Raw genomic sequence first — 25955 nt, forward strand, 5'->3', positions numbered from 1 at the left:
AGGACCAGAAACTAGCAAGTTAAATAAAAAAGACAGAAAGAGAGGTACCTGCTGTTAATGAATAAACTTGCTGGATGACTCAGTGACTGTGACACATGCAGAACATTCATGCAGAACATTTAGAGTGGAACGTGTTCAGAGAAGAGTGATCATGCCAATGTGACCCCTGCCCACCTAGGGCTAGAGGCAGGCCAGGAGAACCCAGAGACCCGGGTAACCGACAGTCACCCCCAGGAACAGACCCCAACCACCCCACTCCGGAGCCAGCCATGCATCCGCCCAGGAGGTGGCGAAGGAGGTCCCCAACCAGAGTCCCCCGCAGTCAGGGAGAACAGGCCCCAGCAGGCCCAGGTCGGCAAGGGCCGATCCCGCTGGGCACTGGCCACCCAGGGCAGACAGAGCGCAGGCCCCAGGGCCCCAAGAGCCCGAGAGCAGCCCCCCGCCCCCGCAGGCAGAGGGCACAGCCCACACCGACGGAGGACCAGGATCCCCAGACCGCCACCTAGCAGCAGCCAGGTCGCACCCCAGTGCACCAGCTGCGCTCCCCGGGTACAGGACACCACCCCCCCACCACCAAACCACACACACATATACATGCATACCCTCCCTCCCCCAACACGCACTTCCCTCTCAGCCCCCATCCACACACCCCTCCGCAATCCACACACATCTCCCATCACATACACAACCCCACCCCACCTCTACTCACTCACCCATACCAAGTCACACAAACCCCAACCGACCCCGCCCCCACACACGCTCACACCCCGCCACCCCATCCCTCTACTTCTACCCAACCACACATGCCCCACCAAACACCCCTCCACCACCCACAGCCCCCCCACAGACACCCTCACTCCTCCAACACAGGCACACCCCATTACATACAACCCACCCACCAACATACCCCTCCACACACACACACACACACACATCTACTCATCCGCACACATCCCTATCCCCTCACCCCCCTACCCACCTATATCCCCAACCCTATTCCCCCCACAGCCACCGCACCATCCATCTGTAACCCCATACACCTACTCCCACACATCCTCACCTCACCCCTCCATCATGTCCCATGTGAGATGCCCCAGGGGGGCAGAGGACAGGATGGCCCCGATCAGGGCCCCCATAATTACCGCCCACCACTCCCAGCGTCCCCCCCACCACTCCACAGATGCAGCTGACCCAGCAACCCCCCAGGGCTGGCGACAACCCTCCTACAGCCAGGCCAGCCCAGACTTAGGTCTAATGGATGGCACTCTTCCCCCACCCGTACCCCCCCCCCAGTAAAGCCCCGAGAATAGGGGCATGAGAGGACCCTATCGCCCCTGCCTCTCCCCCGCTTATGACTGATTGTGAAGTATGTAATAATAACGTGATTTTAAGCTTATCTAACTACCCAATATTTTCTAATTGTCCACCTTCTCATCTAACCTAATTGAGTTTCCTTAAGTTGATGTATTTCTTTTTCAATCACTTCATTTTTTTATGACCAATTTCCCTGACTTGAAATTAATAGAATAATCATAGTTTTTCTTTTTCATATGTTTCCTCATTTCTTCCGTTGTCAAATCTATTTCTAATTCTACTGACATAAAAAGATTTAAATGAAGCCACAAAAATTTTCAAGTTAAATAACATTGTTTTACAAAAATATTTTCATTTATAAAGTAATTTTTTGGAAAACATTTATTCCTTTTGTTTTTATATGAAAAATTAGCTTCATTAGAGCATCTTAGTGTGCTCCTGTAAGCCTCACCATCCATCATGTGCTTAAGTCTCACATGTTATCACTTACCAGATTTGTATTCTTCAGTCTCTCCCATTGATTTAATAGATTCATGCTTCTGTCTCATTCAGCCATGTTTCCTTGACATTTCACCCCCTAATTTATTATAGGAATATTTTACCATTATTTAATTCTCTAATGCTATAATGATGGTGTCCCTCATTTCAGTCTGTGGTCCTGAATCCCTTTAAGTGGCAACAATATAACCCCTTTAACAAATTATCACAAATCCTCTATAAATTATATTATAAACCTAACATTTAGAGGATAAGTCTTCAAGCAACATCTGGTATTGTTTTGATAAGAAATAAGGCTAATTTTTTTTTTTTTTTCCACATTTCTAATATCAATTGCATGCCATATCACTGACATAAAATTTGTGTGTGTGTTTCACTCCGTACGATCCTCTTAACTGCAGTGACAACATTTAGCCGCTTTTTATGTTTTTATTGTGCACTTTTGAGCCATCCGGGAGACATGAATGTGGATTAGACAAGTCTTGGAGCCAAGCTCCTGACCTTGACCATCTGACTTTACATGTACACGTAACCCTGCTGACCATGCCATTAGAATCTCCTAATCATAACAAATGGGTCAGAATCTGTCCCTTTGGTGAGACTGCCTCCACTTATGCTGATGTGATTCATGAAGAACCTCAGGGTTCAGCTTTTCAATTTAGTGTATTTTAATGAAACTGCCCATCTGTATGTGTATGTTGTACTATAATGTGTATGCTGTGTATGGTGATGCCAGGCTTCGTGTCTGCATGAAACACATAAAAAAACCAGACACCTCGTTTTTATATCATGAGATCTTATCTAAAATTCTTCAATCGTTCCTCTCAGCAGCTACAGATAAAATTTTTTTTTTAAAAATGACAAAAACCTGGGTGTTTTTCAAGGATTTTGGTGTTACCTTTAAAATATTACAGAAATACACCTTCTGTTATCTGTGCAGAAATTGAACGTGATCTCACTTTATATACCAAGTGAGAAGAACCATGGCAACAAAGGCTCATGGAGTTTTATGTCTTTGTAAAAGGATATAAAACTTTAAAGGAGTCATTACTACGGCTGGGCGATATATCGAGTATACTCGAGATATCGTGGCTAGTCCCCTGTGCGATATAGAAAATGTCTATATTCGTCATATTCGAGTATCCTGTTGTCACGCAGTTGTTTTTAGCTGTGGGCGGGGTTTTCTCCCTCATCCTCGACTCTCCACCGCTTTGCACAGAGAGTTAAAGCAAGTGCACCAAGTTACGTACATAACGTGAGCTACGTGCTACGTCATGAGAGGCAGCGTGTAGCCACTGTTGCCAGCTTGGTGACTTACTCGCTAAATCTGGCTACTTTTTTTGTGAAAAGCGACTAGCGACAAATCTAGCAACTTTTACTGGAGTTATTTGAGACTTTTCTGGTATTTTGGCGACTGACTTTAAAGCGCATATTGTAAAGTTATTGTCAGAACGAGAGTCTCTCCCCGTCCTAAAGCACTCAGTCGGCTCCGGCTGCAGCTGCAGCCAGTCAGAGGAGCAGAGAGGACTCCTGCACGACTCCACCTACAGTCACAATGAACAGCCAAATCCGCCACTGATCCCGCTCTGGATTACAGAGTGGGATGTAAATCGCAAAGTTTTTCACGTCACGCAAAAATAATTCATTATATTTGATTACATTCACAGCCTCTGTCTCTTACTCACCTCATCCACTGTGTGTGTGACACAAGTATATTTATCTAGCTCGTCATGTCTCTAGAAAGTACAGAAAGGAGTGGGAATCAAATCCTGAATTAAAAGCTGGCTGAAGCCGTTTATTGGAGACGATACGAGGACATTCTGCCTGTATTATAAGACTGATTTCTACGCTTAACTCTGCGATTAAAAAAAATACACCAATCAATAAGGTATCCATAAAGCAAAGCCTTCTAATAGTTCATCATTTGAAAAGTCCCCCCCTAGAGCACCTATTTTCATACGTTGCATTATTACATCATGCAAAGGCACTTTATTTTGTTTTAAAAAGACATGTTTGTGCCACTGCTTTAACTGTTCAATAAATACGGTTTTGATCAGTTTGCTTCGTTACAATTTCATCCTTTTGGCATAAATGTTTAAAATCAGCATATCTTAATGCAGTATGAGCAATTATGTTTTAATGGAGTCACAAAATCATCTTACTGATGTGATTGTAAGAACCAAAGCATTCATTCAAGGCTGAGGTAAATACCAAGATATATATCGTATATCGTGACATGCCATAAAAATATCAGGATATTACTAAAAGGTCATATCACCCAGCCCTAGTCATAACCTGATCTTTTCATGTCTCCACTGTCCTCCAAGTGTTTTTAAATAATTGTTTGAAAGCTTACTAAACCAAAGAAATTTTAAAAACTGCTTTTTCTGTCCCTTTATTCATAATTAAACTTTTTTCATGAGATTTTGTGCGAGATTTTGATAAAACATAGATGTTAATTTAAATAATGTTAATGAGGTGCACGCCGATTGATTGCTGGAAGTCCAGCACTGGAAGAGGGGCAGGCCTAGTGATAGCAGCTAACTGACAGCAGCAGCTTTCTGAAATCAGTCATTTGTGTTTGAACCCGACTCTGAGCCTGAGAGAGAAGATACCGAGATGGTGGAAGGAGCACGTTTACAACAAACTGTCTCTGAATGGTAAACTCATCATTTTAATGTCTGCACTTTGCTAACAGCTGCTTACTAGTATCTCTACACCTGCACAGGAGGACATGCTCCTACAACACCAAAGACACCAAAATATAAAATATATATATCGTCGCTGTCCGATGAAAACCGCGTATGTCCACTTTTGACGTTTTGGACGTTTTATAATATTTAGCATGTCCACATTCTTCCCTATCATCTGATGCTTTGGATTTCTATGTCACCAATGGGACGACGTTTTATGAGGCCATTTATTTAACACGTATCTCCATTGGCTGTCAGAGCTGGCAATCAAAAAGCACGTACCTCCCAGTCCCGCGTCTGGCCGTATCACCCGCCCCATTGTTTGGGATACCATATGACACACGACACGACTTCATAATAACTTTGAAATCAAGGTAAAGTATGACCATAAACTCAATATTTGACCATTGCAGTCAAGTTTACAGTATTTAATAGTCACCCGTGGACTTTATTTGTATGGATTAGCTCTAGGAGTTGAACTTATTTTTGTTGTTTACAACTCCAGCCTGATGACTACCGGCTCATGAACGGCATCTGTTTGTACGGCGATTAGATGGCTAATAGTTAGCATTCTGTTGATATCGATACATTTCTTTTGCGCAAACACCATCTTTTTGCTGTTGTAAGCCTCCTGTACCGTTGTGTTTCTATAAGATGATTTACTATGTCTGTAATCACAGACTTTATACTTTCATATTTCATCGTTGAATAGATGAGTTTTGTTTATTTGTAACCTAGATTCCTATCTGAGATGTTTCAAGGTCTGATGCATGTTCGGTTTCTCGTTTTCAGGATAGAAATGTCTCTCTCTTTAGAGGAGCTTTGTGGAATTGCCAAAATAAAATATGATAGGGCATTTGAGGCAGAAACGAGGGTCAGCACAAGTGAAGAAGGTTTGTGGAAGGAAAGAAAGGGTTCAGTCAGTCACTACAGAGAATACAAACGTTCTGCAGTATTATGTAAATATTGCATTCAGTTCACTTATTGTGTTTCTATTTCACCCACTCCCCATTCCCTTAAAGAATCATCCACAGGTGACGAGTACTTTCCAGAAAAATCTGAAAATGAAGGTAAGTATTGTCAAAATATTTATGTATAACTTGCCCACAGGAAAATACACATTAAAAAGGTTTTATAGATCAAGATTTAGTATCTGCAGTTATTTAAGGAAGTATTAACCCTTAAGCTTTGTTTCATTGTCACTGTATTGCAAAAAAGATCAGCCCATCAGTGGGCATAGATGAAAACTGAGAATTTTAGAGAATGATTGCACATTTGTAGACATTGATGTGTAATTGATTAAATAGCGTAGACGTATGGCACACATGAAGATGTGTGTGTATTGTCTTGCACATGGACACACACACACACACATCTCACTTGGTTATTATCTTGCATGACAAGAAGTTAAAGTGGACTCATCGGCTGGTGAGGCTCGTCAGGGCAGGCAGAAGAAGAGGTCAAATCCTGAGACTTGGAAGATCAACATCCAGAAAAGAAGGCGGATGAAGTGGCAATCCTATCTTGGAAGAAAAAATAGAGGGACTGTCTTAAAAGACGCAAGACAAATTGGAATGCCATGCCAATCTGTGGCATGCCAAAAGTCCTCTAAACTGAAATGCAGACAATTTGATGAGACAAAGAGAGAGGAAATTTTTAAATACTTTTGGGAGAAATTAGATTGGAAAGAGAGGAAAATTTTTGTAAGGTCATTAGTAGAGCAAAGCAGTGTGAAGCGGCGTAGAACAGGAGCAGAACAGTCCAGGAGGTCCACAACTATTTTTTATCACCTTGTTGTGGATGGTAAAAGACTTGTGTGTCAACGCATGTTCCTGTCAACACTGGGGATAAAGCAGTGGTCATGTTTGAAGTGGCTGGGGAGAAGAGAGCAAAGTTCTCAGCAGACTGAGACAGTGAGGGTTCCAAGAGAAGAGCAGGACTTCCTGAAGACATTCCTTTTGGACTTACCAAAAGTTCCATCACACTACTGTAGGTCCTCGTCTTCTAAGATGTATCTGGAACCTATGTTCAAGTCTATCAGTCACCTCCACACACAGTATAAGCGCTCTTGTGCTGAACATGGTATCCACCCTCTGTCAAGGCAAGTGTTTTCCACCATTTTCCATGATTTAAATCTTTCTCTTTATCATCCAAAAAAAGACCAGTGTGATACCTGTTGTGCATTCAAAGCTGGGAACATTGATACTGTCATGTGGGAGGAGCACTGCCTTAAAAAAGATGCACGAGCCATGAAGCAGAAGGACAAGGAAGAGGCAGGGGAGAAAAAGATGGTTGTGTGAATGGATCTCCAGGGGCTCCTGCTCTGCCCCAAGCTGCAAGCCTCTGCCCTCTATCACAAGACCAAGCTTGCTGTTCATAACTTCACCATCTTTGACATGGCATCACATGATGCAACAAATTACCTATGGCATGAGGGTGAAGCTGGTCTTTCTGCCAACGAGTTTGCTTCATGCATTGTTAATTTTCTTGAAGCACACCCATCATATGAAGAACACATCCTGTGGAGTGATGGATGCGGGTACCAGAACAGAAATCTGCTCTTGAGCAATGCACTTCTCAAATTTGCTACTGAGAAGCAGAAACCAGTGACACAGAAGTTCCTTGAAAAAGGTCACACACAAATGGAGTGTGATTCTGTACGTAGTGTGATAGAGAGAAGACTGAGGCACAGGGACATCCATGTTCCAGCCGAGTATGCTGCAGTGATCCGGGGTGCTCGCTCCAATCCCAGACCATACCAAGTGAGATATGTGGACCACACTTTTTTTATGGACTTCAGCCAAGTGAACCTCTGCAAGTCCATTCGACCGGGAAAAAATGCTGGTGATCCTACAGTGCATGACCTCCGAGCAATCAGGTATTTTCTCACGCACAATCTCACATAAATGTTATCTTCATGTCTTCTATTTCCAGATATCTAATACACGGTAATGTACTCCACTAACACATTAATAGATCTGACATTGCTTAGAATATTAATGAAACAATGGTCCTATAAATGTCCACTATTCTTGTTCATTCTGTTTATCTACTAGGTACAATGTGGACGGCACAATGGACTACAAGCTATGCCACTCAGACAACTGGGAACCCTATCCATCTCCATCTCCATCTCTGAGGAGGAAGAAGAGCATCACCACAGTCACATCACTCTACACACACAGCCAGAAAATTAAAGAGTCAAAGTTCAGACATCTTCAAGAGCTGAAGAAGGTTCTGCCAAAAGATTTTCACTCCTTCTACGATGGACTTCACAAAGAATGATGGCAGTTGGATGGAATCAAGCCACATGCTTTCTCTCTCTCTCTCTCTCTCTCTCGCACACACACACACACACACACACACACACAAATGTAAATAGTCCAATGTTGTTACTGTTTTTTTTCTCAAGTGATATGTTTTTGACCATAAGTTAAAGTGCCAAGTGATTAATAATTCTCAATCAGTATTTATTCTTATATCATTTTAATTGTGCCAAGTTTGTTGTCATAATTCTGTCCAATGATTGTTTTGAATTTCAGCCATAATTGTGTGTTTATTAAATAAGTGACTTTCTTTGATCATTGTTGTCTACTAATGTTTTTTACAAAAGGGATCAAATTGACTGCATCAGTTCATGTATTAGCAGCCAGACATGTCTGTCTCCAAGTTGCTCATCAACAAGTCAGTGTTCCAGTGATAGAAGATGTTTTAGTTTAAGACTTTTACATTGCTCATTCCATGAAACGTGGAGCTGCAAAGTTGAATGTCTTTTTTTTTTTTTCCAAGGGACTGTAGGGACAAGGGAAAAACAAAGTCCTGATTCTGTACTCCTCTGCTTGATGCAGGTCTGAAGGTATTTTGTGGGATAGAAGCAGACCAAGAACAGACTTTTAAGTTAAAATATGTCAGTAATTGGTTGTCATCAACCAAACAATACCATTCAGAGTATACAGGAAGGAAAGGCATAAAAGATTTTTTTAAATGATGTATCTTTAAAGCTCCAGGATCTTATCCAGAAACAGCTTTTGGGACAGGCATGCAAGATGCCACCATAGTTCATAGATATAAATGTAACAAAACCAATCACATCAACTCAAAGAGACATGATTTTATCCAAAAAGAAAAACGTTTTTAGCAAGCTCCTGGATGAAAGCAGTAAAAGATTGCAGTGTTTTTCTTTTATTAATCAGTGTCAGCAATTTTCATAATAAATAACCAAGTCACCCCGCTACCTTCGGACTAAACCGTTAAAAAAAACAAAAAAAACAATGAAAAAACGTGTGAATTAAATGTAGGAGTTATACTGATTTCAATACAAAAAATTAGAAAGAAATCCTTAGATTCGCGTAATCTATTTTACTTAAAGTTTACTGTTCAATAGCCTGCTATTATAGTGTGACCTAAAAAGAGACTGCAGGCTCGCATATAACCGGACGCAGTTGACATAAAAGAAAAAAAGCACGTCTGTCCACTATCGTTCACAACAAAAGCATGTCCATTTTAAACGTATCTAAACATATGACTAATTAATTTCCAGAGTTTTATTCTGTTTATATCTGTTTACACAAACATGGGTTTACTTTGTTTGTTAGTTTGTGAGAAACTGATTCTTCATGCTCCTGTAAAAAACGAATTTTGGAGATACGCGCTTTTCATCGGACAGCGACGATATATATATATATATATATATATATATATATATATATATATATATATATATATATATATATATATATAAAATAGGTATAAGATACTGATCTGGAAATTAATCATAGTCTATTTTGCTTATAAGAACCTTCCTAACTGGGTGAAATAGAAGTATCAGAGCACAGCCATGATATGAAAGAATAAGAAAATAAATTCCAATGTGTCTTATTGTGTTTTCTGCTTCAGTATAGGATGCATCAATTCATCCTTTAAAAAGAAAGGAGCTCATTCTGTCCCACAGTTAGTTCTGGCCGCAGCTTTCAAAGCAATGCTCGGCTTAGTTTATCAGGTTGTACTAGCTATGATTTATGAGTATACATCTGAGGATAGTGCTGTGAGTGTGAGCAGCATGTCACTTATTTCACTTTTTTTTTCTTTCCTTATTTAATTACAAACCATGATGTAAAAGTAATATTTGATATTATGCAGCTCTATACTAATAGTCCCCGTGTGACATTGAGATTAGATTGCATTAGTGGAAGTGATTAGAGCAATTTTACAGTTTCAGTGCTGTAGACATTCATCAAAGCTGAGTGTGTGGTCAGATTTGCATTGCAGTACAACTTTTTTTAAAAAAGTCTTTCTTAATATATGCAGCCACCTTTCTTCAACCCCGTGACATTTTCCAATATCAAGGAAAAGGGTTTTCTTAATGACTGCAACTATAAGGCCTTTTTTTTCTTTCTATTGAATCGTATGCCGTATCAGATATCACACACTCAGCTACTAATAAAAAGTATGTAGAAGACTATATTGTGGATTCATCATCTTAATAAAAACAATGCTTTTTGGCAAGGGTTCATTTTCCAGATGAAGTTGCTGTTGTCGCACAGTTTAACACTACAGGTCATTACATACATTTTTGAAGGGAACGTGTTTCACTTTGAATTTAATGCACCAAAATTTTCTATTCAATGCCTTGAGCTATTTATGTGGCACACTTCGGCTTGGTTCACATTTATTACATCAAATTTAATGTAATTTTGTGGCAGAGTATATTTGTATGTCTTGTGCGTGGAGGTAATTAGGTCAGTGTAGGGCCAGGGTCTGTAGCTACCCTAATTCTGATTGGTGGTTTAATACAATGAAAACCTTAGTATATACTTACCTTCTTCATCTTTCTTTATTTTATTTATTTATTTATTTCTGTTATTGACAACTTTTATAAATTCTCATTTTACTTCTCTATTTTCAAAATCAAAATATTTTTCAAAATTTTAAAGGTTTTAATTGTTGTGTCCTGTCGTCTTCTTCTGTGCTCTCTAAAGCACTTTGGTTTTATGTGTTTGATGAGTATTTAAATTAAACACAAAAGTGAAATGAACTCAAATAACTTTCTGAATTTATTAAAAAGGGTTGCAACCCATGTTATTTGTTTGAGTAAACCTATGTTACATATGTGGTTAATGAGCGTGTAAAATAGGGACAGACACATTACGAGGGAGGTGGCGTTTGAGGATTTGGTTCATTACCCTGGTACCCCTATAAACAGAACCACTGTTCAACCAATTGATTCTAGCCATTACAAGCAGGGCAGCGTTTGTGATGACTTTAACATTAATCTGCGTGTTTACTTGTGCGTTACGTTTAAACCTCTTAATTTACTCCTCAAGTCTTTCTGTGCATGATAACAATTATCTCTTTTGTAAAGCTTATAACGTGTATAGTACTTTCTGAAATTTAGAAGCAAAGTTTCTTTTTTTATGTTGCAAAGAGCTTCGAGCTGTTTTAAAACCTTTATTTCAGTCATTCTCATCAAAGTTAACAAAGATGCTGCCGAATTTGCAGTTTGTGAAATCTGTGCTTGGCCACCCTGTATTAACCTCTGTTTTAACTTGGACACTCTATTAAACACTTCCTGGATATGCCCCTGCTGCTGCTTTTGCCTCCCTGTTTTCAGTTTGTTAAACTGAAATGCAAATCAGAGTAAGCCCTTTCACTGTCAGACCTTAAAACTTTATCAGAAATCATCTACAACAGGCATTGACAGGGTCTGACAGTTTCAACTAAGCTTCACATACCACCACCACCACCACAAAGACAACAATGATAGATGGCTGTGTCTTAATGTCTAAACTGTATTCCCTAACCCTAGGGCTATACTATATATCACACACTATATAGTGCACTCATTCTGATGGCAATTCGGACACGAAGCTGTCTATTTTCTTCTCGTCACAGATCATGTGACTACCAACTGTCACCACGACAACCTTTGCACTTCATTCTAAATTCAGTCCAAACCTGGGTGAAAATATTTTATTTCCTTATGTTGTATTTTATTATTTCTTTATTGCATATTTATTCAGTCAATAAGCATAAATGAGTGATCTAAAGAGTTTTTTAAATGTGCTTTGAGTTTTGTGTTATTTGCACCACTTTCAGCTCCTGCCTACAATGCATTGAGGTCTATATTGACCTGTCTAGTGTCTATCGTGCTTACAACTTTTTAAGAAGATTCGTGGGTAACTTTGAGTGCACTACTTTTTTTCTTGTTGTACATTTGGACATCCTCCCATGGGCTCACCATCTGCGGGAGGAGCCGTAGGGGTCGGGTGCAATGTGAGCTGGGCATCAGCGAGGGGCAGGGACCCTGGCGGTCTGATCCCCAGCTGCAGAAGCTGGCTCTAGGGACGTGGAACATCACCTCTCTGGTGGGGAAGGAGCCTGAGCTTGTGCGCGAGGTTGAGCGGTTCCGACTAGATATAGTTGGACTCACCTCTACGCATAGCTTGGGCTCTGGAACCAGTACCCTCGAGAGGGGCTGGACTTTCTTCCACTCTGGAGTTGCTCATGGTGAGAGGCGCCGAGCAGGTGTAGGCATTCTCATCGGCCCCCAGCTTGGTGCCTGCACGTTGGGGTTTACCCCAGTGGATGAAAGGGTAGTTTCCCTCCGCCTTTGGGTGCTTATGCGCCGAGTACCCACCCTTTCTGGAGTCCTTGGAGGGAGTGCTGGAGGGTGCTCTTTCTGGGGACTTCATTGTTCTGCTGGGGGACTTCAATGTTCACGTGGGCAATGACAGTGAGACCTGGAGGGGAGTGATTGGGAGGCATGGTCCCCCCCCTCTGAACCCAAATGGTGTTTTGTTATTGGACTTCTGTGCTCGTCATGGATTGCCCATAACGAACACCATGTTCCAACATCAGAGTGTCCATATGTACACCTGGCATCAGGATTCCCTGGGCCGCAGTTCAATGATCAATTTTGTAGTCGTATCGTCGGACCTGCGGCCACATGCCTTGGACACTCGGGTGAAGAGGGGGGCGGAGCTGTCAACTGATCACCACCTGGTGGTGAGTTGGCTCAGATGGTGGGGCAGGAAGCTGGTCAGATCTGGCAGGCCCAAACGTGTTGTGAGGGCCTGATGGGAACGTCTGGCTGAGTCCCCCGTCAGAGTGAGCTTCAACTCCCACCTTCAGCAGGGCTTCAAACATCTCCCGAGTGAGGCGGGGGACATTGAGTCCGAATGGGCTGTGTTCTGTGCCCCTATTGTTTGTTTTGTTTTTTGTTTTTTTTGTCTTGTCCAGCATTTAGGCAAGCAGAATGATGGTCTGGATGCTGTGTTCTGCTGAGCAAATTCTCTCTGCCAAGGGAAGCTTTATAGATATAATGATCCCCTTGACTTTCTAAATTTTTATTTTATTTCTATATTTATTTTGTATTATTGTTTGAATTGTAGAGTTTGTACTGCTGGACCAGAGAGGACAGACGAAAGACAGAAAGATAAGGGAGAGAAAACACCTCATAAGAAAAGTGAAAGAGATAAAGGGAGAGGACAGGGAGAGAAAAAAAAAACTAAAAAATAACCCAAAAACAAAAAGAAAAAAACAACCTACAGATGTATACATACACACACATACATACCCACACATATACACACATATATATATACACATACATATACACATACACACACATACGTATACACATACACACACATATGTATACACACACACACATATATAAATATATATATATATATATATATATATATATATATATATATATATATATATATATATATATATACATATACACACACACACCTTTATGCACACACACACATACATACGTACAAACATATACGCACTCGCCAGTATTAACATTAGATCATAGTAACTAAACTATGAATCTAAAAAGTTAAATATAAATGATAAACAAACAGAAATGAGAAAACTAGCTGCTGTTAGTGAATAAAACTGCGTGACGACTCGGTGACTGTGTCACATGCAGAACATGCAGACCCCAAGCGCCCCACCCCGGACCCAGCCATGCGCGCCGACCCAGGAGGCGGCAGAGGGGGGGTCCCAGCCAGAGTCCCCCGCAGTCAGGGGCAACAGGCCCCAGCAGACCCGGACCAGAGAGGACCGGCCCCGCCAGGCACCGGCCACCCAGGGCAGACAGAGCGCGGGCCCCACGGCCCCAAGAGCCCAGAAGCAACCCCCCACCCCCCCCAGACAGAGGGCCCACGCCGACGGAGGGCCGGGATCCCCAGACCACCACCAAGCGGCAGCCAGGTCGCACCCCAGTGCACCAGCAGCGCTCCCCGAGCACCAAGACCCCCCCATGCACACGCACACACACACACACACATACCCACTCACACACACACACACACACACGTGCCCACATATGCACACACACGCACACACACGTGCACACACATGCGTGCACACGAACACATGCACACACACGCACACGTGCCCACCCACCCACACACACCCACACACACGCATCCACACTTCCTCCCTAAGCACTCCCTATCCACCCATTCTCTTACACACGCTCAAACTCACACTCTCCTACCCCCGTGCCCCCACTCACATACTCCCCTATACACACATACACACCTCATAACACAACCCCCCCACAAGCTCCCTCTATATACACTTTAACATGCACACCCCTACTAAAACCCCATTCACACACTCCCTTCTTTATACTCACACACCCCATCACACACACATCCCTGCTCCCTCTATAATCACCCATTCTTCCATACACGCATACCCCACTCTACACGTACACACATCTCCCTACACCCCTCTATCCACATTCACACTTCTCATTGTACACCCACCCCATCACTCCCCCGTATCACCAACATAACCCCACATACACACCCCCACCCATATGCATACACCCCCCTCCCCCTATCCCAGCGGCCACCCACTTTCCTAAATTCTTTCACCCTGATTCCACCCCTTACTCCCTCTACTCTTGCATTCCATTCACCACTTCATCCATTGGCTCATGCATGCCCTCATCTTTCTTTCCCAACGTGTCCCCTGTGAGATACCCCCGGGGGAGCACGGGATAGGAAGGCCCCGATCAGGGCCCCACAACTACCCCCCACCCCTGTCAATGCCCCCCCCACCACTCCACACATGCAGCCAATCCAGCACCACCCAGGGCCAGCAGCAGTCCCACCCCCGCCAGGCCAGCCCAGACCCAGGCCCCCTGAACAGCACCACTCCCCCGCCCAAACTCCTCCGGCACAGCCCCAGAAATGGGGGCGTGGCAGGACCCCATCGACACCCCCTCCCTCCCAGCTTATGAATGATTGTGAAGTGTGTGTTGTTTGCAATTAAAATTGGGAAGAAGTAACCACATCATGTTGGGAGCGGGACCACCAAAGCAGCCCTGCCCACTGCATGGCCCGCCCCCCAAAATATATCCATGTGTTGCCAGTGTGTGTTTTTTTATTTGTGTTATGTTGACTAAGTGCAATTAAAACTGGGAGGTGAACCAATGCTGGGTGCAGCGATCGAGACCACCTTGATGGCCTCTCTCACCACTCTCTCACCCAGATCAACGTGTCCACCTCCCAACGCCCTGCCTGTGTGGTGGAAGAAGGGAAGGAGGGGACCTCTATTGTTGAGGCAGCCAGCCGGAGCTTTGGCCGTAAGGTCATTAGTGCCTGTCATGGCAGTAATCCCAGGACTTGTTGGTGGACACCAGCAGTGAGGGATGCTGTCAAGCTAAAGAAGGAGTCCTATCGGGCCTTCTTGGCCTGTGGGACTCCGGAGGCAGCTGATGGGTACCGACAGGCTAAGCGGCATGCGACTTCGGCTGTCGCCGAGGCAAAAACTCGGGCATGGGAGGAGTTCGGCAAGGCCATGGAGAAAGACTTCTGGACGGCTTTGAGGTGATTCTGGTCCACTATCCGGCGGCTGAGGAGGGGGAAGCAGTGCTCCGTCAACACTGTATACAGTGGAGATGGGGAGCTGCTGACCTCAACTCGGGACGTTGTGGGTCGGTGGAGGGAATACTTCGAAGACCTCCACAATCCTATCAACACGTCTTCTGATGAGGAAGCAGAGCTGGGGGACTCAGGGGTGGACTCTCCTATCTCTGGGGCCCAAGTTGTTGAGGTGGTCAAAAAGCTCCTTGGCGGCAGGGCACCGGGGGTGGATGAGATCCGCCCAGAGTTCCTTAAAGGGGTGCTATTATGGTATTTCGAGTTTTCTGAGCTTTCTACAGTGTTACAGTGTTGAATCCTCATCAGACATGTGAACGGCACCGTTTTTTATCACCTAAACGCATGTTTGAGTTTGAGTTTGAGTTCCAGCACGCGCTCCGTTCGGTTTCCATGGCGACAAAAAACGCATCGTTTTAGAGAGTTTTTTCTACTTCGAGATCCTTGTGACGCCCCGGGGGATAAGATTCAGTGATTGGTTACCTTCTACTGGTTAACAAGGGCATGTACAAATACATCAGGCAGGTGGAAAACGTCGGATAAAGTTATATCCAACGATGGCTGGTGAGTTTACCAAAGAGAGACATCCTGCTGCATTCGTTGCTGTGGGTTGCTGTTTTCCACTTTGTTTTCAGGGTCTGATTCAGGTTCCAACATGTAGGGCTGTATGCTATGTGTTGACATTGTATTTTGTTTTTTTTTATTGAGTTCATATTAGCCTCATCCTTCTGTTTATGAGATGTTACAGTGACGGCGAAAGCAGTTGCGGTGCGCGCTCCCGATGTAGTGCAGTGGAGGGAGGCGGGGCTTAATGCGGAAGAGTTTCAATCCACTCGTTTTGCCCACAAGCTGATCCGACAGCCTATGGAGAGGGTCGATCTGAAGTAAATAAAGCAATTTGTGACAATAACTCGATCAATCCCAGCCCTTCTGGTCTCAGAAATAAAAATAAATTAGCCTGAAATGCACATAAAAGTTCCACTTTAAGGTTCTGGATGCTGTGGGGCTGTCCTGGCTTACACGCCTCTGCAGCATCGCGTGGATATCGGGGACAGTGCCTCTGGATTGGCAGACTGGGGTGGTGGTCCCCCTTTTTAAGAAGGGGGACCGGAGGGTGTGTTCCAATTACAGGGGAATCAGACTCCTCAGCCTCTCTGGTAAGGTCTATTCAGTGGTCCTGGAGAGGAGGGTCTGCCTGATAGTCGAATCTCGGATTGAGGAGGAGCAGTGCGGTTTTCATCCTGGCCGCAGAACAGTGGACCAGCTCTATACCCTCTTTGGGGTCCTGGAGGGGGCATGGGAGTTTGCCCAATCTGTCTACATGTGCTTTGTGGATCTGGAGAAAGTGTTCAACCGTGTCCCCAGGGGGCTCCTGTGGGGGGGTACTCCAGGAGTATGGGGTACCGGACCCCTTGTACGAGCTGTCCAGTCCCTGCACAACAGGTGTCAGAGCTTAGTTCGCATTTCTGGTAGAAAGTCGGATTTGTTTCCAATGAGGGTTGGACTCCGCCAAGGCTGCCCTTTATCACCAATTATGTTAATAACTGATATGGACAGAATTTCTAGGCTCTACCGAGGTGCTGAGGGGATCCGGCTTGGTGGCCTCAGGATTGGGTCCCTGCTTTTTGAAGATGACGTGGCCCTGTTGGCTTCATCTGGTCGTGATCTCCAGCTCTCACTTGAGCGATTCGTGGCCGAGTGTGAAACGGCTGGGATAAGAATCAGCACCTCCAAATCAGAGACTGTGGTCCTCGGAATAGGGTGGATTGCCCACTCCAGGTCGGGAGTGAGGTCCTGCCTCAAGTGGAGGAGTTTAAATATCTCTGGCTCTTGTTCACGAGTGAGGGAAGGATGGAGCGTGAGATCGACAGATGGATCGGTGCAGCGTCTGCAGTAATGCGGACTCTGCGCCAGTCTGTCGTGGTGAAGAAGGAGCTGAGCCAGAAGGCGAAGCTCTCAATTTACCAGTCGATCTACGTTCCTACCCTCACCTATGGTCATGAGCTGTGGGTCGTGACCGAAAGAACGAGATCTTGTATACATGCGGCTGAAATGAGTTTCCTCTGCAGGGTGGCCGGGCTCTCCCTTCGAGATAGGGTGAGGAGCTCGGTCATCTGGGAGGGGCTTAGAGTAGAGCCACTAATCCTCCGCATCGAGAGGAACCAGTTGAGGTGGCTTGGGCATCTGGTCAGGATGCCTCCTGGACACCTCCCTGATGATGTGTTCCAGGCACGTCCCTCTGGGAGGAGACCCCGGGAAGACCAAGGACATGCTTGAGCGATTATATCGCTTGGCTGGCCTGGGAACGCCTCGGGACCCCCCCCCCCAGAGTTGGCAAATGTGGCTGAGGAAAGGGAAGTCTGGGCTTCCCTGCTTAGGCTGCTGCCCCCGCGACCTGACCCAGGATAAGCGGCAGATGATGATGACATTTGGACATCCCAAGAAAATTGCATGAGCACTATATAGGGCAATATGCAGGGAATAGGGTGGACATTCGGACACAGCCAAAGTTCATTGATGCTCCCAACAGCTTAGTGTAATGACCTTTTGACTCTCCCTATGGTGTCTTTCCTTGGTTGAGTTCACATGCATGCATGATAGTTAGCCCCGAACTATGTACCGTAGAAAGATCACTCAGTAAGTATAGTGATTGCATTTATCACATGTTTGTTATGTCTGTTTTTCTTACTAATCAAATATATACTGCTACTAATGCGAATCTACATGCTATGGCTGATACAGAAGGACATGCAGTCACTCTGGTTTATGTTATGTCATGCTTTTGTCTTTACATGTAAACTGCAGAGATCATTTTCTGTGGGTCAGACAGCAATAACTGTTAAACCTCAAGTAAAACCGATAAATGAAAGAATCATTCTGCTACCGTTTTCTCTTCTCAGGGGCGAAGGCTTTTAAGTTTTTTAAGAACAAATCCAATGGTTTTACAGACAACTTTTACAGCCACAGTCAGCCCTGCTTTAGATTTCATCTTGGATTGTAATTCTGAAGCACATTTGAGGATCTCATAGGAAAAAACAAATTGCTATTTATTGTCCAGACAAAAGAAATGCTGTCATTGAAACTACACATCTAAACCTGTTTTTTTTCTGCAGTGTGAATTTGTTTTTCTTGTTTTGTCATTCTTTGTCATTGTGTTTTTTCTTCTTCTTTGGTTAGTAATTTAAATAACAGTGGTATGAGTTCTTGTGAAGGGGAGTAATATTTTCTTTCTTGTGCTGTACACAGCGCTATTATCAGTTCTATTTTTCCCTCTAAATTTCTTTCCTTCCTGTACAAATCAGTATTACCATCTTTCAGCAGGATCTTTTTATGAGGCAGTTATTAAAACAGGGGGAAAAAAAACCTCATTATAATCATACTGTGTCTGCAGAGGATTCATAAGATCTGATAATTTCTAGATAGGTGGACAACCACAGCTTGGGCGTTGAGTGGAACAATTTTGAAATACAAGCCAGAGGAGCTCGATTTCCCACTCATTAGAAACTGAAAATCAGCGTGTCTCAGAAATACATGGCCTACTTCAACTTATCTCAGCTTTTATATGCATTACAAATTAACTGTGTCTTTGTCTTAACTTACCAAATTATCCCTTTGTGATCATGAACAAAAGAAAAGTGTATCATAACAGCATCTGAACAGTTCCTATTTGTTTTAAATCTTCACCTCTAAAAGATGCGAACAATGAAGTACATATATATGTTGGACAATCTGAGCTAACCAGTCTCAGTTACTCACTTTATGGAGAGTTGGTTCCTCTAACTCTGGGATTTTATGTCTTTTTCTGAAATCCTCTTTGAAACGTTTAATCCATGGGACATTCAGTCTCTTACTAAAGTGGTTTCTTGTAGCTAGCCAGCAAGTAATGTACTGGCAGTGGCAGAAATAAACTTTGGCTACTTTTTATTCTTTTTCAGACATTTATGTGGTGTCTTTTGTTTAATTTTTTTAACGTTCAAGATGTTCTGAACAACTTTAAATAAACTAAAAGCTGAAATGAGGTACCTGCAAACAAAGAAAGCTACGTCTTTGTCTTAATTTTCTTGAACAGTCATGAGGTTTGGAGTCGCCAAACAAGCAAAACCAACTGAGTTAGTAACAAGTAAAATAGCAAGTTAGTGAAGACTTCTGCATCTATGGCTGGGAAAATTGAGTTTATGTGAGGTTGAATCTTGTTCCCTTCTTAAATAATAGAAGAAGGAAATTTAGATGTCTTTTAAAATGGGGCAGCTCAGATACCAGGGTAAATAATAATAAAATACACCTTTTTTTTTTTTTTTTTAGATTACTCAAAACTCTTTGAACTTTGTGATTTATTGTCTTACGGTTGTTTCTGGTATTCATGTTGATGCTTTTCTTATTTATGTTCATTTAGTTGATCTTTTATAAAGCCTCCCACAGTATTTGCAAAAAAGAAAAAAAAATTGCAATTTGTCTCAGTGAAATTGAAGATTTCTGGGTTAAACAAAAGGAACATTGTGTGATGTTGACAATATCAGCTCAGTCTTTAACATCCCCTGAATACTTGAAAAAATTTTTCTTGCTGTTTGTGGAAACTGTTAAATATATATCAGCCATGCGTGCGGTTTGTTTAGGGATACAAGTCTTCTCCTATTGTATGATATTGTATAATACTCTGTCCTTAGAGTAACCTCAAGGCCATTAGGCCTCTTCAATTTATAAAATGTTTCTGGAAATAAACTAAAAATGTTGTTTTATCATTATTTTTTACTCATTGCATGTATTTTAAGTATCTCTTAAACTCAAATGTATGTAGAAGTTTTCTAACTGGGTCTTTTTCTTGGGTTGTGTTATAGGTCCCTGAGGAGCAATAAGATCAGAGTGTTGTCGGATTTTGTTTTCTCTGAATACTCTGCACTGGAAAGACTGTGAGTATTTCAGTGCCTCTTAAAAATCCTCAAAACACAAGACTTTGTTTTGGTTTGATGTGTTTTCATCATTTAGAGTGTGTAGCTGCGGCTATTTTGTTACAGTGTAACATTTCATGGGTGATTTAACAGTGGAAAACTGGAAAACTGAAAGAAAGAAGCCTTAGAAAATGAAAAAGAAAGATCATCTGTGTACTCTCCCATCTATTATCCATATCCAATCGATCCAGTTCTGGATAGGTATATAACACATCATTTTTATCACAGGATGTTGGATTTTTAAACTGAACTAAATTAAAGATTAAAGAGTCTCACTTAAATGTGTTTGGAGAGTTTTAGTCTGCTTTCATGCATAGTATATACTTTTCATGATGGGTATATTAACTAAACACACGCTCAAACACAAGTATTCAGAATATTATTGAATATAAATTATTTCAAGAGAAATATAAGGTATTACAATAAGTCTGAAAACACATGAAGTAAACCCCTCTTTACTGATTTGTGGACTGATCAAAGGTCATACAAGGTTTTGCGTTTTTTTTCCACCAAACTGTATTGTTTGCTACTCCTGCTTGATTCTTGTAATGCTTCGCTTCATTTGTCAACTTTCGATTTTAAAATCCATCAAAGCCAAAATTAGCTTAATCTGTGCTCTGAGTGTTCTGCCACATCTCCATAATCCAGCTGTATGGTTGCTGCTATTGTTAAATTATGATAAGTACCTCAGCTTCTGTTATTTTGTTTAAAATCTTGATGAGATATGATGCAGAATACAGTTGGCAGTAAATTCTGCAAGATCAAAATCTTACTGGCAGGCAGAAAATTCTGTCCTTTATGTTTATCCTGCATCCTCCCTGTATAACTTGCTTCCTCTCTCTGGAGACTGAACAGACTGATATTATAAGGTATTGATTTTTGTGTAGCATCACATTGATTGTGTGACTAGTTAGAACCCTAAGCTAAAAGTTAATAACGTATTATTGTTAAATGTAGATAACACCAACTAATAGCAGAGTGTACATTTTTCTGGCATCAAATTTAGCTGTTTACATTGAATAAAACACACAAATACATTGTAATTGTTGAACTAGTTTAATTCATTCTTGATGCAATCAAACAAAAACGGACAGAGGATAATCCAAACATCAGAAGAAAAGGAGCAGAAAGAAGAAAAACCTGTGTACATGCTAAATAAATGAACACATTTTGAATGAAATTATGGTTGAATGTTGCTGAAGGAAATGATAATCCTTGTTAAAACAAGCACGACACTTTTAAGTGATGAAACAATTATGAAGTTTGAAAGCAGAGAAGTTAAATATTCCAGAACATATGCAGGCATATCATACAGTCCGTTAGACCAAGCACCAACAACCCCATTTTTGACACGGACCGCCCAAAACTAAAGACAGAGGATTAAAACATGGTTCTGCACAAAGTGTCATATCTTGGAAAAATATTTCCTTTGGACAGGAACAAACACAATCTAAGTCCTGCTGATGCTTTACATTTAGGACACGCAGGTGAAAGCTGAGGTTTAATTTCTGCCTGCTAGACAGGGAGATCAGCAAGCGGTGGAGGATTTTAAAATGTAACAGTCTGGCAAAACGACACACACATCTTTTTTGTATGATCCCAAATAATGTCCTCATCTATATTTACACCAAATTCATCGTGCCAGGTTTGTGTTCTGTCCTGTCTGTTACCAGCCCCTGGTGTAAAACAAAGTCTTTTTAGGTCAAAAGGAGAAACTGTTACATGGCAATAAGCATATATATAAGCATATATATATATATATATATATATATATATATATATATATATATATATATATATATATATATATATATATATATAGATATAGATCTGTATGAGGAGCTGCAGTACCATATGAACAACAGGGTCATAACTGCAAGTAGGAGGTGGGAAAGCAACCCCTCTGAGTTTAGATACATGTGGTTGTTAAGATAACCCAGATGAGGAGGGTTTAAAGCTAGGGTAACAGAATTATAATGATATTCAAATAACAGATTGTGTGGGTTTTGCAAAAGATGTTTTTGGACCCAAGTAGTTTTGTAGGAAATGAGGAATATTTTTGTCTCATTAGAAAGAATTTGCGACAGTGAGAATATGACAGCAAAGAAAGCTGATGCTTCATATTGTGACCAAATTCAAGAGCTTGCTGTGACTCACTTTGTGCATTAACAGCAAATCAACACTTTTTCTACCATCATCTAAATCATTCATGAATTCAGTCTATAGTTTCAGTCTTAATGTATAAACCAGGTTAATGGTGTATTCAACACAAAAGTAAAAAGTTTTAAACTCCGTAGAAAAGATATTTAGGTATTTGCTTGGTTTCACAAAATCTGCCATGTCCTTGCATGCAAATTGTGCTTTTCCCCAACACACTACATGACCTGAAAAAAGATGGCAAATTAATAAATTAATACAAGTGAACTTGATACAAGTTCATTTACATGCCATAAACAGGACTACTATCATAATGGGTGAAAAAATATGGACATTTGGGGCACTGATACTCACGCATTTTTCTTACCTTGGGTGAAATTTAACCTCTCTGTAAACCTTTTAAGCTGTATTTTAGGTAAAGTTGTGTGGATATACCTGATCATACATATGCAAAGTGTGCTGCCACATAGGCCTAGCTGAATATCTTTTTATGCTATATCACAGCAGATTTCACAGCTTCAGAAAACACATTTCTGAGTAGCAAGTTTCTTTGCATCTGTTAACAAGCACACAAACAACAGTGTTGTATTAAAAAAATAATGATTTTTTTTTTTCCAATATTTGATGGGACTCTGATATAAAACTTCTAGATGAAAGCCTTAATGAGTAAAGAACAGATTTAGTGTCTCTTCTTTATCTTTAGGACTCTCATAAAATGATTCCATTTGTATTTTATTAGGCAATATAATGTAAATTAGGTTTTATCATCGGATACATTATATCACATAACACACTGCTTTATAAAAGAAATGAATGCTTGTCAGCTGTTCCATCATTTAATGCATAAATACTCACTATAAGCTGGTAATTAATTATATAGTTAGAGATACACATATTAATTTCAGAAGACATGGTGTAATATGTCATTTATTTAAGTTATGAGGCTAAATAGGGAACGGGGGAGTCATTATTTGTGTACGTCTGTGATGGATCAGCAGCCATGCAGGGTATACCCTGCCTGGACTGCATGTGACTGATTGTACTAAGCATGTATATACGTTGATTTCATTTCATCTCGCTGCAGTACAGAAACTGCCTGTTGAACACGGTGGGATGTCTGCTCTCAAACCATCAGGCAGCCTGTTTGCACTCCCACTGCCATGTATGATCAACTAACAACAAAGACAGCATGCAGGATTTTACGGGACTCCACCTTCTGTATCGTGAGCTTGAGTGACTCCTCTCAGGACATAGACTCCGTTGTCCCAGCTGTAGGACACAGAAGAAGAGGACAAGCTTTATGCTCAGTGCGGTTCGTTTCCTCTATTCAGGTTCTCAATGCTGAATTCTGTTAAACTTTTTTATTTGACTGTGTTTCTTAAATGACTTTTGTGATTTTTTTTTTATTTTTATGACTGTTATGTGACCTCTCACCCAGTGATTGCTGGGATGGGCTCCAGCTTCTCGTCACCCTTTATTGGACAAGCAGTTGAGAAAATGACTGACTGACTTTTATGTATTTGCCTTTTCATCTAAATGTGACCTGTTTTGCATGTCCTTTAGCTGTTTTCCTGCCCTTCTTAATTGCCCCATAGGGACAAAATACAGTGATTTCAAATGAATTGAAGAAACTGAATGGATGGCGAAATAGTGAAGGATCTGTTATGGTTTTTGGGGTTATGTAGCCTCACATATTTTTCGGTTGTGAAAAATTGTGAATAAAGCTTATTAAGCAGCTTATTAAGACTTCTTGTCAACTTTAAGTTGTTCAAAGCTTTTCCAGACTGGAACTTTGCTCCCATGAAATCCTGATTTTGTAACCTCAGTATCATCTCATAAAATCACCATTCATTCATCTCTGCAGAATGAGGTCTTCTTTTTTTTTAAAAAAAAAAAAATTTTTTTTTTTTTTTTACATATTCTATAACTTTGCAAGGTCACACTCTACTGAAACAGTGCAGTTAAAAAAGCTACTCAAGCTATCATTGTTACCCAGTCAGTGTTGTAAGAGATATCTCGAGCAAGCACACAAAGTCTTCCAATCTTCTGCTTTTGAGCTTATGCTAGTCATACTCCTGGTCCCAATTTGTCAGGGTAGTTTTGTTGTTAAAAATGGAGACTGGTTGGAACACAAACCACATGACCACAAATGCCATCAGCACTGTTTCCCACTCCCTGACCTTAATTACATGCCATTTCCTGATCCAAATCGTCAGCATCCTGTCTGTTCCCACTGTCCCTTTCAGATACATTTACTGTTAACCAACAAGTGCTCTTCTGTTGACATCAGACAGTGGTTTTGCAAACTAGTTTTGTCCACATAATCATGTTTGATGATTATATCTTATTGATGAGTTCATAGGAAGTTTTGAAAGTCTGCCTCTGATCAGCTACTACTAGTCATAAGTGTTTTAAGGGCAGGCATAGCATGATGCCAAGTCTATTTCCTGTCATTGTTATGAAGGTGTACTGGGGAAAGGAATGATTGTGAAGCAGTTGTGTTATTTTAATCACAGTGGGGATTCTACTCGTGTCAAGAATTTGTGTGTGAATTGTTTCATTTCACTCGCGGGATCAGCAACATAAATGTCGCAGATTGAGATGAAAGAAGAACATTTTTGTTCTCTGTTCCCAGGTTTCTGCAAAACAACAGCCTCCAGTTCATATCCCAACATGCCTTCAGTGGCCTCTTCAGTTTGAAGAAGTTGTAAGTATTTTCAGAGTAATATTCCCTGAATAGTTCTAGAGATGTTTTAATTCTTTTTATGCTGCCAAACGTTATTTTAACTCTTATTCAGCTGATTGTGTTCAGTTATTGGATCGTTGCAGTCCAATAAATGTTCAGATTCTGCAGTGGGAATCTTCAGCTGAACACGCTTTTTCTTACAGAGAGAAACTTCTGACCTGGTAAATGTTGGCTGTGTTTTGACTGGAGACTTGCTGTGTGTAAAGGAAATTTGTATTTCTTCGAGTCTACATATAATTATAAAACAAAATAGAATTACGTGAAGTAATCATGAATCTGATTAGATCAGGTTGTTTTAACTCCATGAATCATTATATTAACAACATCCTACCAGATTCTTTGAGGTATACATTGAAGTCAAGAGATTTTACAGATTTTAGCCAAGTGAGAAGCTAGATCTCTGATGAACACATGGTAGGATTAAATGTTGATCTCTTTAAATGATAAAAAGGAGTGAGACAAGTCTGCTCACTCAAAGAACTCTTTTATTCTCTGGATGTTAGCTGTGTTTGGGCTGAGAGGTGCCTTTAGCGGGATTGAGTTGGTTTCTGAAGTGGCAGTCTTATCTCTCAAGCATTGTCTTGCGCGTTAACAGTCTGAACTTTCAAAAAGGAGATGATTTGTCAAAATGTCTTGTTTTTTCTACTTAAAGTCCTCGATAATAACATAATACCAACTTTTAATATCTAAT

At 41.5% G+C, this 25955-nt stretch overlaps 1 protein-coding gene across 1 annotated transcript in view; it reads left to right on the forward strand.

Annotated features, from left to right (window-relative positions):
• The window catches only part of rxfp2a (relaxin family peptide receptor 2a), a gene marked incomplete at both ends in the record, with an annotated part of 82730 nt that overhangs the window by 27007 nt on the left and 29768 nt on the right, over nucleotides 1-25955 (forward strand). The window contains 2 exon segments of the mRNA XM_079247922.1: nucleotides 20251-20322; nucleotides 25154-25225. Of these exon segments, the coding sequence (XP_079104048.1) occupies nucleotides 20251-20322; nucleotides 25154-25225 (144 nt within the window).

This window comes from Telmatherina bonti (assembly GCF_933228915.1).
Source record: "Telmatherina bonti genome assembly, chromosome: 10".
Taxonomy (NCBI): Eukaryota; Metazoa; Chordata; class Actinopteri; order Atheriniformes; family Telmatherinidae; genus Telmatherina; species Telmatherina bonti.